Source organism: Phyllobates terribilis, unplaced genomic scaffold, assembly GCF_046119375.1.
Source record: "Phyllobates terribilis strain yellow unplaced genomic scaffold, ASM4611937v1 Scaffold_1__5_contigs__length_1240528914, whole genome shotgun sequence".
In the NCBI taxonomy this organism is placed as follows: Eukaryota; Metazoa; Chordata; class Amphibia; order Anura; family Dendrobatidae; genus Phyllobates; species Phyllobates terribilis.
Genome location: NW_027362761.1, coordinates 2,878,311 through 2,894,205, shown reverse-complemented (window position 1 = coordinate 2,894,205; position 15,895 = coordinate 2,878,311). Strand labels below are relative to the sequence as shown.

Sequence of the window (15,895 nt, the reverse complement as noted above, 5' to 3'; positions counted from 1 at the left end):
GCTTCAAGAGGTACTCACCGGAAATGGTTTTCACTTCACAGGTGTGCCCTGTCAGGTTTAATAAGTGGGATTTCTTGCCTTATAAATGGGGTTGGGACCATCAGTTGTGTTGAGCAGAAGTCAGGTGGATACACAGCTGATAGTCCTACTGAATAGACTGTTAGAATTTGTATTATGGCAAGAAAAAAGCAGCTAAGTAAAGAAAAACGAGTGGCCATCATTACTTTAAGAAATGAAGGTCAGTCAGTCTAAAAATTGGGCAAACTTTGAAAGTGTCCCCAAAAAGCAGTTGCAAAAACCATCAAGAGCTAAAAAGAAACTAATTCACATGAGGACCGCCCCAGGAAAGGAAGACCAAGAGTCACCTCTGCTTCTGAGGATAAGTTTATCCGAGTCACCAGCTTCAGAAATCGCAGGTTAACAGCAGCTCAGATTAGAGACCAGGTCAATGCCACACAGAGTTCTAGTAGCAGACACATCTCTTCAACAACTGTTAAGAGGAGACTTTGTGCAGCAGGCCTTCATGGTAAAATAGCTGCTAGGAAACCACTGCTAAGGACAGGCAACAAGCAGAAGAGACTTGTTTGGGCTAAAGAACACAAGGAATGGACATTAGACCAGTGGAAATCTGTGCTTTCGTCTGATGAGTCCAAATTTGAGATCTTTGGTTCCAACCACCGTGTCTTACTGCGACACATAAAAGGTGAACGGATGGACTCTACATGCCTGGTTCCCACCGTGAAGCAAGGAGGAGGTGGTGTGATGGTGTGGGGTGCTTTGCTGGTGACACTGTTGGGGATTTATTCAAAATTGAAGGCATACTGAACCAGCATGGCTACCACAGCATCTTGCAGCGGCATGCTATTCCATCCGGTTTGCGTTTAGTTGGACCATCATATATTTTTCAACAGGACAATGACCCCAAACACACCTCGAGGCTGTGTAAGGGCTATTTGACCAAGAAGGAGAGTGATGGGGTGCTACGCCAGATGACCTGGCATCCACAGTCACCAGACCTGAACCCAATCGAGATGGTTTGGGGTGAGCTGGACCGCAGAGTGAAGGCAAAAGGGCCAACAAGTGCTAAGTATCTCTGGGAACTCCTTCAAGATTGTTGGAAGACCATTTCCGTTGACTACCTCTTGAAGCTCATCAAGAGAACGCCAAGAGTGTGCAAAGCAGTCATTAAAGCAAAAGGTGACTACTTTGAAGAACCTAGAATATAAGACATATTTTCAGTTGTTTCACACTTTTTTGTTAACTATATAATTCCAGATGTGTTAATTCATAGTTTTGGTGCCTTCAGTGTGAATGTACAATTTGCATACTCATGAAAATACAGAAAACGCTTTAAATGAGAAGGTGTGTCCAAACTTTTGGTCTGAACTGTGTATATGTATGTATATGTATATAAAGAAAATGAATATTCACTGCTCCCCATGTGAGTAGTGAATATTCATGCTCTTTAATAGTGGGCACACGAGACCGCCGAGCCGCAGCAGGAGCTGCGCTGCAGTTACAGTGTGCGCGCTATCAAGGAAAGTGAATAATCACTGCTCCCCACGCCCGTAGTCTTATAGTAAGAAAAATACGGTATATAAAAATATTTTTTCTATCGTATATAAAAATAAAAAGATTGAGACAGCACCAGCAATAGATGTAGGGTGCCAAGCCTCCCAGGCAAGGATCAAGCCTTGAATATGTTTAGAAAAAAAAAAAAGCATGCAGAGAAACAAATCAAAAAAGTGCTATTTAATAGTTCATAATAGCAACATTTCAGTTCCAAATTTGAACCTTTCTCAAGATATATACTACCTTAGTGGGTTTAGTTTGTAACATTTATTATGTAGTGCACAGCATCATGTTCTTATTTTTCTACCTAGGCAGCCCTAATGTATTGGCAGCTTGCCAAGCATGTGTATATACAGTGGGGAAAATAAGTATTTGATACAATAGAAAAACCGAACTAAATATTTGGTACAGAAACCTTTGTTTGGAATTACAGAGGTCAGACATTTCCTGTAGCTCTTGACCAAGTTTGCACACACTGCAGCAGGGATTTTGGCCCACTCCTCCATACAGATCTTCTCCAGATCTTTCAGGTTTCGGGGCTGTCGCTGGGCAACATTGAGTTTCAGCTCCCTCCAAAGATTTCTATTGGGTTCAGGTCTAGAGACTGGCTAGGCCACTCCAGGACCTTGAAGTACTTCTTATGGAGCCACTCCTTAGTTGCCCTGGCTGTGTGTTTCAAGTCATTGTCATGCTGGAAGACCCAGCCACAACACTTCTTCGATGCCCTTACTGAGGGAAGGAGGTTGTTGACCAAAATCTCACGATACATGACCTCATCCTCCCTTCAATACGGTGCAGTCGTCCTGTCCCCTTTGCAGAAAAGCACCCCCAAAGTATGATGTTTCCCCCACGCTTCATGGTTGCGATGGTGTTCTTGGGGATGTACCCATCCTTCTTAAGCCAAACACGGTGAGTGGAGTTGATACCAAAGAGTTATACTTTGGTCTCATCTGACCTTTTCCTATGCCACCTCTGGATCATCCAGATGGTCACTGGCGAACTTCAAATGGGCCTGGATATGTGCTAGCGTGAGCAGGGGAACCTTGTCTGCCCTGCAGGATTTTATTTCATGACTGCATAGTGTGTTACCAACGGTAAGGTTTGAGACTGTGGTCCCAGCTCTGCTCGGGTCATTGACCATTTCCTTCCGTGTAGTTCTGGGCTGATTCCTGACCTTTCTCAGAATCATCCTTACCCCACGAGGCGAGATCTTGCATGGAGCCCCAGACCGAGAAAGATTGACAGTCATCTTGTGTTTCTTCCATTTTCTAATTGTGCCAACAGTTGTTGCTTTCTAACCAATCTGCTTGCCTATTGTCCTGTAGCCAATCCCAGCCTTGTGCAAGTCTACTATTTTGTCCCTGTTGTTCTCAGACAGCTCTTTGGTCTTGGTGGAGAGGTTGAAGTGTGATTAAGTGTGTGGACAGGTGTCTTTTATACAGGTAAAGAGTATAAACAGATGCAATTACTACAGGTAATGAGTGCAGAGTAGGAGGGCTTCTTAACCCCCCCCAAGGCTGTTTGCACCTTAATGATCAGGCCAAATTTTACAATTCTGACCAGTGTCACTTTATATGGTAATAACTCTGGAACGCTTCAACCGATCCCACCAATTCGAAGATTGTTTTTTATGACATTTTACTTCATGATAGTGGTAAAATTTCTTCAATATTACGTGTTTAATTATGAAAAAAATGGAAATTTGGCAATGTTGCAATTCTCAAAATTTTAATTCTTATGCCCATAAATCAGAGAGCTATGTCATACAAAATAGTTAATTAAGTAATCTTTCCCACATGTCTACTTTACACCAGCACAATTGTTGAAACAATTTTTTTTTGTTAGGAAGTTGAAAGGGTTAAGGGTTAACCAGCGATTTCTCATGTTTCCAAAAAATTTACAAAACCATTTTTTTTTTTTTTTTCGGGACCACATCACATTTGAAGCGACTTTGGTCTATATGAAAGAAAATACCCCAAAGTGACACCATTCTAAAAACTGCACCCCTCAAGGTGCTCAAAACGACATTCAAAAATGTTGTTTTATTATTTTTTAAACAGAAGTAACAGGAAAAAATGAACCCCAAAAATGTGTTGTGCAATTTCTCCAGAGCACGCCGATACCCCATATGTGGGGGAAAACCACCTTTTTGGAGCACGGAAGAGCTCGGAAGGGAAGGAGCTCCATTTGACTTTTTGAATGCAAAATTTGTTGGAATAATTAGCGGCCGCCATATTGTGTTTGGAGAGCTCCTGATGTGCCTCAACAGTGGAAACCCCCCACGGTTGACCCCATTTTAGAAACTATACCACTCAGGAAATTATCTAACATGTAGTGAGCACCTTCAAAACCCAGGTGCTTCACAGAAGTTTATAACATTGAGAAGTGGGGAAAAAAAAGCAAACATTTTTTCACACACATGTTCTTTCAGCCCCACATTTTGCATGTTCACAAGGGTAGCAGGAGAAATTGCATTACACAATTTGTTGTACAATTTCTCCTGAGTATGCCAATGCCCCATATGTAGGGGAAAAACACTGTTTGGGTGCACAACAGGGCTCGGAAGAGAGAGCGCCATTTGACTTTGCAAAATTTGCTGGAACAATTAGTGAACACCATGTCACATTTGGAGAGCCCCTGATGTTCCTATACAGTGGAAACCCCCCACAAGTGATCCTATTTTGGAAACTAGACCCCTCAAGGAATTTATCTAACATGTGGTTAGCACCTTGAACCCCCAGGTGCTTCACAGAATTTTATAACTTTGATCTGTGAAAATGAAAAATTATATATTTTTCCCACAAAAATTTAGTTTTAGCCCCCATTTTTTTCATTTTTACAAGGATAGCAGGAGAAAATTACCCCAAAACTTGTTGTGCAATTTCTCGAGTACACGCACACCCCAGTATGTGGTCGAAAACTACTTTTGAGTCACCGTGCATAGCTCAGAAGGGAAGAAGCACCATACTGAAGTTAAGATTTTGCTGGAATGGTTTGAGGGGGACATGTCACATTGGCAGAGCCCCTCAGGTGCCAGAACAGAAACCCCCCCCCACATATGTGACCTCATTTTACAAGCTACACCCCCCAATGAATTCATCTAGGGGTGCAGTGATCATATGGACATCGCATGTGCCTCAGAATTTTATACCATTGGCAGTGAAGAAAAAATAAATTACATTTTTAACTACCAAAGTTTTATTTTAGCCCCAGATTTTACATTTTCACATGGGGAAAAAGGGTAAAAATTGTACCAAAGTTTTTCCCACAAATTCTGCTGAATGTGGCAATACCCCATACGTGGATGTACAGTACTGCTTAGCCACAAGGCGAGACTCCGGAGGGACGGAGTGTTATTTGCCTACTGGAGCGCAGATTTTCCTAGAATAGTTTGCAGATTCCATGTAGTGACAACTTTGACTCCATGGATGTTTTCCAGAAACAAGCAGCAGTGGATGTTGCCGAATGAAAATTGCAAACAGCCACTGTAGTAACCAGTACGCTGTAGTGCCCAGCTCATGCTTCTGGAGACATGCACTCATAAATTAGGCGGGCTCTCATCATTACAGAAATGCCAAAACATGTTGACGACAACTGTGGTTTAGGCACACTGGGGCTCAGAAGGGAGGGGGGCATTTGAATTTGGGAGTGCCGAATTTGTTACATTTCTTTTGGGGGATGAGGATACCGTGCTTTTCCAGAGCCTTTGTACTACCAGTAACGTATAAGCCCCTATATTTCCATTAACAGATGACGGACCTGAGTGGGGGTGTTTTTTTTGTTTTTTTTGGGGGGGGGGGGTTAGTTAAAGCTTTTGTTGGAGACATTTTATATAACATTTCGGATCACATTTATCCTGCGCTCTATGCTGAGCACTTACATCAGGGTTTCCTTCTAAATCTCTGAATGACATGATTCAAATGAAATCCCCAAGGGATCCATTCACTATACTGAGGCAGCAGAGTTACTCTGGACTCAGTCTGCACAAAACTGTGGCCGACCACACTTATGCACGTCTAAAAAGACAGACACCGCCGGATAATAGGGCAGACGGCATCAACAGTGCCTCCATCTGCCTCATAGGTATTCCGCCGCAGAGTTCTGTCTGAATCATGTATTTGAGAGATTTACACGGAAACCCCGGTGTAAGCACAGCGCGCAGGATAAATGTGAGCAGAGCCATACTGTGATCTTTGGGAGGCAGAATGAACAAATCAACAGTATATCAAGAATTGGTTTTATTTATTTTTTATGCCGTTCCTCGTGTGGTATAATTGATTAGACGACTTTATACATCGGGTCAGTGCGATTATAGCGATACCAGATTTATATTGGGTTTTTTAGATTTAGTTGCTTTAGTTTCACACACTAAAAGACGCTTTTTTTGTATCACCATATTTTGAGAGCTATAATTTTTCCATATTTCAGCCTACAGAGTCATGTGAGGGCTTGTTTTTGCGGGACGACTTGACGTTTTTATTGGTACCATTTTTGGGCACGTGACATTTTTTGATCGCTTTCTATTCTGATTTTGGGATGCAGAATGAACAAAACCCAGCAATTCAGTTCTGCATGTGGTAAAATTTAGAAGACAACTTTATTCTTCAGGTTAGTACGATTACAGCAATACCACATTTATATCCTTTTTTTAATGTTTTGGTGCTTTTACACAATAAAATCTTTTTTATAGAAAAATAAAATATTTTTGTATTGCTGTGTTCCGAGAGCTATAACTTTTTTATTTTTCTACTGATGGAGCTGTATGGCAGCTTGCTTTTTGCGGGCCAAGATGACATTTTCAGTGATACCGTTTTTATTTACATTCATCTTTTAGATTGCGTTTAATTCAACTTTTTGTTTAGCAGTATGATAATAAAGAATAGTTGTAAAGACACAGGGGTCAGTGGGTGCTCTTGTCTGCTGGCTTGGCGGTCTTTAGAAAGACTGCATGGACCAGGGCTCATACTTCTGAACGCCTGCTCGCTTTTATTGTGTGCAGAACACTACTCAGACAACACAGGGTGATAGTAAACAGTGTGGAAATAATTTATTGAACCACCAGCAATCAATAACAAATTAGAACAGTCCCAGCAACTCACCCTTCCACTGGCTCGCCAGGATTTGGGAAGTGAGATATGTGGCCAGGTGACCTGATTGTCCCAACCTGGATTCATCAAATCATCTACGTTTAGCAATGGTCAATAGAGCAGTTCTGTATTTTTTCCAGCCATGGCTATGGTCCCTTAGGCTGACAACCTGTAGTGTTTCCCAGAACAGACGCAGAGACCCCCTTTTTATAGTTCACATTTGTCCTTTCAAGCCATCATTCACAGGTCAAGGGTCAGGGATCATGTTATTAATTCACAATGCTCAAATATCCACAGCTCATCCCCCCAATGTTGGCTGGCAAAAGCGCTACAATGGTATAGGTTTATATGAACTGTTGAGCAACCAAAGAAGAACACAAGTTCAAAAGTCAACAACAATAAAAGGTGTAAGATCAGGAACCAATGGAATGTATGTCCGGCATAATTAAGAAAAGCTGTGTCGTCACATTTCTCCCCCTTCTTAATTAGCCCCGGAGACTGCTCGTTCCTGTAGTGGGTCGCTGTTGACGGGGCTGCTAGACGTGATAGGCTTCTGATCATCCTTCTCCACTTGTCTGGACTGTCCATCAGCATTTCCATGATCTTTGCCCTTTTTATGGGAGACAGAAAAATTATAGGACTGTAAGGCCAGGCTCCATCTGATTAAATGTCCATTGTCCCCAGCAATCTGATTTAGCCAACTTAAAGGATTGTGGTCGGTTATGACCGTGAATTCCTTGCCATAGAGGTAGGGCTGCAATTTTTTTAGATTCCAGACTATAGCCAAGCATTCTTTTTCTATTGTAGCGTATGCCCTCTCCCGATCCAACAGCTTTCGGGAGACATAGGCTATCGAGTGTTCCTGACCATCGTCCCCCACTTGACTAAGTACTGCTCCCAGTCCAGCATCCGATGTATCTGTTTGGACAATGAACCGACAACGGAAATCAGGAGTAGTCAGGACTGACCTTTGGCCTAGTTGGGGTTACAACTGAAGGAATGCAGACTCGCATTCTGGGGTCCAGATGAGAGTGCGGGCATATCTTTTGGTGCCAAGGTCAGTGAGGGGTTTTGCTACTGTGCTGTAATTGGGGATAAAAGTTCGGTAATCATTTGCAGTCCAAAGGAATGCGCGGACCTGTTTTTGGTTGGCTGGGTGAGGCCACTGGGTAATAGCTTCTACATTTGCGGGTTTGGGATGAATGCACCCACTTCCCACCCCATGTCCCAGGTATAGTACCTCGGCCATTCCCATCTGGCACTTGTCGGGTCGCATGGTAAGCTGGGCTTTGGCTACCCTGTGTAGCACCTGGGACACGTGCTGAAGATGCTCTTCCCAGGTGTCGCTGAAAGTAGCGATGTCATCCAAGTAGGCTTGGGCACACCCCTGACATTCCTCTAGTAACTGGTCCACCATCCTTTGGAAGGTAGCCGGGAGTTCTTCATCCCAAATGGCATGCTGGTAAATTTATACAGGCCAAAAGGGGTGATGAATACAGACTTCTCTTGAGCCTCTTGTGAGTGGGATCTGCCAGTATCCCTTGCTCAGATCGATGGTAGATATGAACAGAGATCCTCCTAATCTGTCTAGTAGTTCATCCACCTTAGGCATAGGGTATGCGTCTGTAAAGGTGACCTCATTGAGTTGCCTATAGTCCACACAGAAGCGAGTACTCGTCTTTCTTAGGCACCAACACTACACTGGCTGCCCATGGGCTATGGGAAGAAACTTTGACCCCCATATTCAACATGTCATCCACCTCGGCCTTCATCATTGCCAACACTGAAGGTGTCACCTGGTAGGCAGGGTGTCTAAGTGGAGTGGCTACCTCTGTGTTGACATGATGCTGGACCAGGTTAACCAGGTTAAACCAGGCTGACTTGTGAATAGGGAGCCATATGTTCCAAGCAGTTTTGTTAACTGCTGCATCTGCGATGAACCAAGCCGCTCTACCAACGGGACATCCGTTACCCCATTCCCATTTTGGATTCCACCAATAAGCCGGGAATTTGGTCCATATCTGGGTCATCTAAAGGGGGACAGCAAACTGTTAAATTGGTAACTTCCCTTTCCTCATAAGCTTTAAGCCTGTTGACATGATAGGTCTGTTCACATATACCTGCTCGATGCAGGGCCAGGGTGTAGTCAGTCTCCCCGCATTTCCTGGTGATGGTGAACGGACCAGCCCACATGGCTTGCAGCCTGTTTTTTTGCGTACTGGTACTAGTACGAGAACCTTCTGTCCACATGTAAATTCTCGGAGTCCGGCAGAACGGTTGTAATACCGCTGTTGCCTTTCCTGAGCGACTTCTAAATTCCCATGGGCTAAGGCCATGAAATACTTAATTTTTTCTTTAAACTTCTGCACATCCTGCAGAATGGGAACCTCTTCTGTGAGAAAAAGTGCCCTCCCAACTCTCTTGTACTAACGCCAACTGCCCTCGCACTTTTCGGCCATACAGCAATTCAAAAAGGAGAGAACCAGTAGGGGCACTACCCGGTAGGCAAACAGGGACTGCTGCAGGCTTTTCTCCCTCTGACTCCACATAGCAACTAATGAGCTGCTTGAGCGTTCCGTTGAAACGCTCACAAGACCCGTTTGTTTCGAGGTAGCAGAGTGGTATGCATGGGGCGGACCCCATGTTTCTCCCAGAGGGTCTGAATCAGCTCGCTTTCAAACTGGGGCCCCCTGGTCAGACAACACTTCCTGCGGAAACCCTACTTGACTAAAAAGGTCCAGTAGAACTTGAGCCACGTGCTCCACATCTATAGATGACAGGGCAATGGCCTCCAGGTAGCGGGTGGCAAAGTCGACCAGGGTGAGGATAAACCACTGCAGCTGGGTACATGTAAGGGGCCCACTAAATCAAAGGGAAACCATTCCAGAGGGTTGGCAATCAAGGGCATGGATTGGAGCGGGGCTCGACAGGGCGCTCCCCACATCCACTGAAAAACCAGACAAGAGGATCGGTATTACCACAACTCTTGAGCGACCAAAAGAACTACGCAGCAGGTCCATTTGACATCCATGTGCCCAGCTGCAGGGACATCATGGGCCATGCGCAGGAGTTGGGGTCAGTACTGCTGGGGTACCACGAGTTTATGTACACGGGACCAGGGTCTCTCGTGGCATGATGTGGGCTTTTGCCGATATAACAGTCCATTCACCCATCTATACACCTCCCCCTGATTTCTTTCCCCAGGTCGATCAGCTGCACTGCGGGCAAGTTCTAGGGTGGGGTCCATGAGTTGGCCTTCCTTAAAGTCCTTACCAAGTCTCTCCCCCTCCGCCCAGTCACTGGCCATTGTCTGGTCAGGGGTACTCACTGCCGCCGACTCAGAGGTGGATGATGGAAGCTTGGAGTGTGGGTTATCCTCGTGAGGGGTGGCAGAAGGATGCACATCGGAATGTTGCTTGACTTGGCTGCGGGTGATGACTGACAAATTGGCTGGACAGTCCTTGTCCTAGGTCGTTCCCCAAAATAACAGGTGTGGGGAGGCAATCCATGAGTCCCACCTCGACCCTCTCCCTGGTCGGTACCCCATTCCAACTGCACACGTGCTAGAGGAATGTCCGACCGCTGACCTCCAGCCAGGGAGATGGTCACTTGGCCTGGTAAATAGTGTTCTGGTGGGACAATATCTGGCCTGACCAGGGTGATGGAAGACCTAGTGGGTCTGGGCCTGGATGTGGCAATGGATGTTGGCTGGTGTAGGGTGGCTAACCCGCAGTAGAGTATGGACGGGTTAGATCACTTCCTCCGCTGCTGGTGTATCCCGTCAGTAGCATCCCTCAGACCCGGTTGGCTCGTTTTGGCAGAGGTTGACCGGTTGGGCTGGTAGACGGGCTCCAGGCATGGGGCTCTGGGGACAATCTTTGGCAACATGTCCAAGGCACCCACATGTATAAAAGCTGGGTTGGGCAAATCATGGGTACTGTCCTGGTGCGTTTTCTGCTGGGTAGCGGTATAGTCCAGTTTGAGTGACTGGTGGCCGATCTAATCTTTTGTTGAGGGGTCTCCTGGGATTGGTGGGCATAACGGATCTCCAGAGGGGTCGGTTGGCTGTAAACTCATCGGCCAATCGGGCTGTTTGCTCTGGGGTTTTGGGCTTCAGGTCGGCTACCCACTCTCGTATTTCTGGGGCCATTTTCTCTATAAGTTGCTCAAACACGATTAAGTACCGTAGGGCAGCAGCGGAGTGAGCAGCCCTACCATTGAACCAGCGGTTGCAGTGTCGTTGGAGTTGACTGCCAAATTCTACATAGGAGACCCCCTGGCGAGACAATGTTCAGAACTTGGCATGATATCTCTCAAGGTTGATGGTAAAAAAGGGCCAGCAAGGTGTCCTTAATAGTTCCATAGTCTAGGCAATCCTGAGACCCAAGTGACCGAGCAGCATCCTGTGCCTGTCAAACTAGTCCACAGGTATTTAGCTGTGGGTAACAAGTGCATCAGCATCAGCATCAGAGTCTCAAAATCTTGCAGATGTTCATTGACTTTGGTGTTAGACTCATTAAACACAGGCACGTCTCTGGAGTGGAGGGGAGTTCCTTGGTGGGGGGGCCAGCGTTGGCAGTAGGGATTCTGGAACTCCCAAAACTGATCCCATAACACAAGCCCTTTCCCCACTAGAGGCTCAAGGTCCCAATACAGCCAACAACTCCTGGATTTGGGCTGCTATGGGCTGGGCTGAATCCAGTCCGCCACTGGGTCCTTGCTCTGGCAATTCCTCTGGATCCATCTCAGCGGAGTTTTCGTCGTCCTGCACGACGTTCTGGGCTTCCTAACGGACCAATTCTTTGATCAAATTGGACCGAGTGTCGGTGGCCTGGAATTCAATCTGTCGAGGCTGGCACAGCTCCTGTAGTTGCCGTTTCTTGTTGCGGCTATACATCCACTCCGGTCCTCTTCCCAAAGTGGAGCTGGTGGGGTTGGACATAGCAGGTTTCAGACGACACTATGTATGCCTCACATACGGTCTGCTGGGTCTATCTATACGCCTCTCTGGTTGCGGAACCCTTGGACGGTGTCTGCAACACACCAGTCCCCTGCAGTTCCCCCGTGTCCGCCGGGGCTGAGTAGTATCCCACCGCTGCCACCAATATGTGAAGACACCAGGGTCAGTGGGTGTTCTTGTCCGCTTTCACAGCTGTCTTTAGAAAGACTGCATGGACCAGGGTTCTTATCACTGAATGCCTGCTCTCTTTTATCGTGTGCAGAACACTCCTCAGACAACACAAGGTGATAATAAACAGTGTGGAAATAACTTATTGAACCACTAGCAATCAATCAATAATATATAGAACAGTCCCAGCAACAACACAAGATGGGGCAAATTACAGACTCCCACCTTCTGCTGGCCTGCCGGGATTTGGGCAGTCAGATACAGGTGCATATCACTAAATTAGAATATCAAAAAGTTAATTTCAGTTTCCAATACAAAAAGTGAAACTCATTATATAGAGTCATTACAAACAGAGGGATCTATTTCAAGTGTTTATTTCTGTTAATAATTATGGCTTACAGCCAATGAAAACACAAAACTCATTATCTCAGTAAATTAGAATACTTTATAAACAACAGCTTGAAAAATGTTTTTAAAATCCGAAATGTATGTTCAGTAGATGCACTCAATATTTGGTCGGGGCTCCTTTTGCATCAATTATTGCATCAATGCAGCGTGGCATGGAGGCGATCAGCCTGTGGCACTGCTGAGGTGTTATGGAAACCCAGGTTGCTTTGATAGCCGCCTTCAGCTAGTCTGCATTGTTGGGTCTGGTGTCTCTCATCTTCCTCTTGACAATACCCCATAGATTCTCTATGGGGTTAAGGTCGGTGAGTTTGCTGGTCAATCAACCACAGTGATACTGTTGTTTTCAAACCAGGTATTGGTACTTTTAGCAGTGTGAACAGGTGCCAAGTCCTGCTGGAGAATGAAATTTCCATCTTCAAAAAGCTCATCGGCAGAGGGAAGCATGAAGTGCTCTAAAATTTCCTGGTAGACTGCTGCGCTGACTTTTGTCTTGATAAAACACAGTGCACCTACACCAGCAGATGACATGGCTCCCCAAACCATCACTGATTGTGGAAACTTCACACTAGACCTCAAGCAGCTTGGATTGTGGCCTCTCCACTCTTCCTCCAGACTCTGGGACCTTGATTTCCAAATGAAATGCAAAATTTACTTTGCATTTACTTAGTGTCAATGACTGCCTTCTGGACATCTGTCAAGTCAGCAGTCTTCCCCATGATTGTGGAGCCTACTGAAAGACTAAGGGTAAACGCTTAGGAAGCCTTTACATGTGTTTTTGTTAATTATTAAAATTTACTGAGATAATGACTTGTGTTTTCATTGGCTGTAAGCCATAATCATCAACATTAACAGAAATAAACGTGAAATAGATCACTTTTTGTAATGACTTTTTTTTAAACACAAAATTACAAATTTATCAGTATGGGACTTTCACGTTCAGCAGTCTGATTACAGTTATAAAGCATAGCAATGCAGGAGCACTGCTATGCTTTGTAACTGTCAGTTCGGCACTGACAAGTTAGTTCGACCATGCACTGCACATGATCTAACTAGCTTGCTAATGCCTGGTGACTTGGATCAAGTCACCATGGCAACGATTGGGCACCCGCCCGACTTCACACGGGGGTGCCTATCCAGGAGTAGAGGGGTTTCTCTCCCTCTGGCTGCCAGATACACCAATGCTGCGATACACTAAATACTCACCTCTCCTCCTTGTTCTCCCACTGCTCCGGTCTGTGCAGCGAGCGCCCGCACATCTCAGCACAGTGGGCACCATGTAGTGACATCATCGCGCTCAGTGTATGTGTCAGTGACATCAGAAGCAGAGGGGGATTGATGGGAGGGAGCGTGATTGCTTTCAACTTGTGCCATGCATACCAGGATGGGGGGGATATTAACAGAATTGGGGGACATTACCCCTATAACAGTGATAGCAGCAGACCCCCTCCCCCTTAACAGTGCATCATGACAAGATTTTGTGATAGAGGAAAATAAAAAAAAAAAAATTCTAAAACCTAGGTGCGTCTTATGGTCCAATGTGTCTTATAGTGCGAAAAATATGGTACATGTTTGGTATGGCAAAGCATACATGGTAAATAGATGGGAGAAGTAAACTACTGTCAAATGCCTCCAATGCTGCTTAGCTATAAACAAGCCAAGGATGAGACAGATTACAGTTCAGTCATTCAGACCCTTTTTCGCCTTACAACAGTGACAATGTGTCCCAAAGCCCATAGACATTATTGTTGTGGGATGCTATAATGAATTGGCCAACTAAGCTAACAAATATTGAATGCTGATAATAATACAATGTACAGAAGATGCCTCACCACATATCAGCCTCTAATCCAAGAGGTTCATAGTTGACAATCTCAGGAGCTGTAAAACCAGAATATCAGAAATTACATACGATGATATGTACAAAAAAAAAAAAAAAAAATAGGGAAGAGCATTGTTAAAGGGAACCTGACAAGTCCCTCATGCCCTCCAAACCACCAGCATTTGTACAATTATGTATAAAAGTCCTGCCTAACAAGGCCCTTTACTGTATAACTCATTAACATGCGTGTCAAAAAACTATTTTTAAATTCCGCTTTCAATATGCAAATAGCTTTCCGATTAGTCGATGGGGCATTTATTTCCCAGACTAGTCATCCCACTCACCATGTTACAATGCTTATGTGCGTGATAACGTGATTTACCGGTGTCAGCGTCATCTCCTTGCAAATCTTGCGCATGCGCGCGACTTTCCTTCTTACACATCAGTGCGCCTCTGAAGCTGGGTGCATACTCCTTGGCTTCACAGGCGCACTATGTCCAGACACAAAGCAGCCAGACGACCAGATCAGTCGCCGACTCACCAAAAGACATCTGTCAGCACGGCTGTTCTTACAGCCACACTCTACCAATTGCAGTCATGCTTACAAGTATGTCTTTGGACGAGTGTTATTCACTTTGCCCAAGCAAAGATAGCAGCTATGCCTAAGAAATTTCAGATCTCATCAGTCTCACAAATTTTAAGAGCGATTTCAACAATGCATGCAAAATACAGAATGTTGTGGACCATACAAATAAGAAACCTAGAATTGGCAACTTACCGACAAATTCAGGTGTTCCAAATATATTCTTAAACTCATTTCCTGCTTGTATTTTGTGGGCAATTCCAAAATCTATCAGTTTTATACGAGGGTTTGGGCTACTTTGATCCAGCAACATGATATTTTCTGGCTGAATAATAAAGAGAAATGGAGATATTAACCAAACAAAATTCCTCTAATTCTTAATGCTCAAAAGAGTCAGATATATCCAAGTAGCATAGCAAGCTTAAAGTGACCCTGTCAGTAGGATTGTGCTAAGTAAACTACATACACTGTCAGGTGGGCGCCGTTACACTGATTGAAATTATACCTTGGTTGATTATATCAGTCTTGTGGTTCATTTTTAATCTTTATTTTCAGTTAATGATATTCTCGTGCTTCAGGGCAGGGCTTTATGTGGTGCTCTGCTTACATAGCAATCTATATGCACTTAGAGGAGGGATCAGTGACCTGCCTCCTATTTTCCATAATGCATATACTATGTGGGTTAAAAAAAAAATAATAATAATAATAATTTACATGCAGCAAGAGGGCGCCAGCTTCTGCGCAAGCGCAGTAGTAGCTGTTGCTAGCCGATAGCTCCACTAAAATGGTCACGGCGCAGTAGCAGCTAACATTTATTTTTTTTTTTTGCTCCAGCAAAATGGCCACAGCGTGTGCACAATAACAGCTATCAGCAAGTGATAGCTGCTCCTGTGCATTCGTGGGAGTCTGCGCCATTTTGTTGCATATAATATTTTTTTTTTTACTCCACGTAATATATACATTAAGCAAAATAGGAGGCAGGTCACTGAAGGACCAGTGACCTGCATTAGCGAATAGACGCATCTGGAAGATGCCATACAGATGCAGTTTGGAAGGAGAGCACCACAAAATCACCCCCCACAGGCCACCCCAAAGCATGAGAATATCTTTATTTTTATATAGAGCCAACATATTCCACAGCACTTTACATACATTATTATCGCTGTCCCCATAGGGGCTCACAATCTACACAGTGTGCAGAATTATTAGGCAAGTTGTATTTTAGAGGATTATTTTTATTATTGATCAACAACTATCTTCTCAATCACCCCAAAAGACTCATAAATATCCAAGCTTAA

At 44.6% G+C, this 15,895-nt stretch overlaps 1 protein-coding gene across 2 annotated transcripts in view; it reads right to left on the bottom strand.

The window, feature by feature from the left end:
• DAPK3 (death associated protein kinase 3) overlaps window positions 1–15,895 on the bottom strand; it is a 56,562-nt gene that overhangs the window by 27,309 nt on the left and 13,358 nt on the right. For both annotated transcript variants that reach the window (XM_073651504.1, XM_073651413.1), the window contains exons 3-4: window positions 14,793–14,922; window positions 14,025–14,073 (exon numbers count right to left, since the gene is read on the bottom strand). In XM_073651504.1, the coding sequence (XP_073507605.1) occupies window positions 14,025–14,073; window positions 14,793–14,922 (179 nt within the window). The remainder of the gene's footprint in view (window positions 1–14,024; window positions 14,074–14,792; window positions 14,923–15,895) is intronic.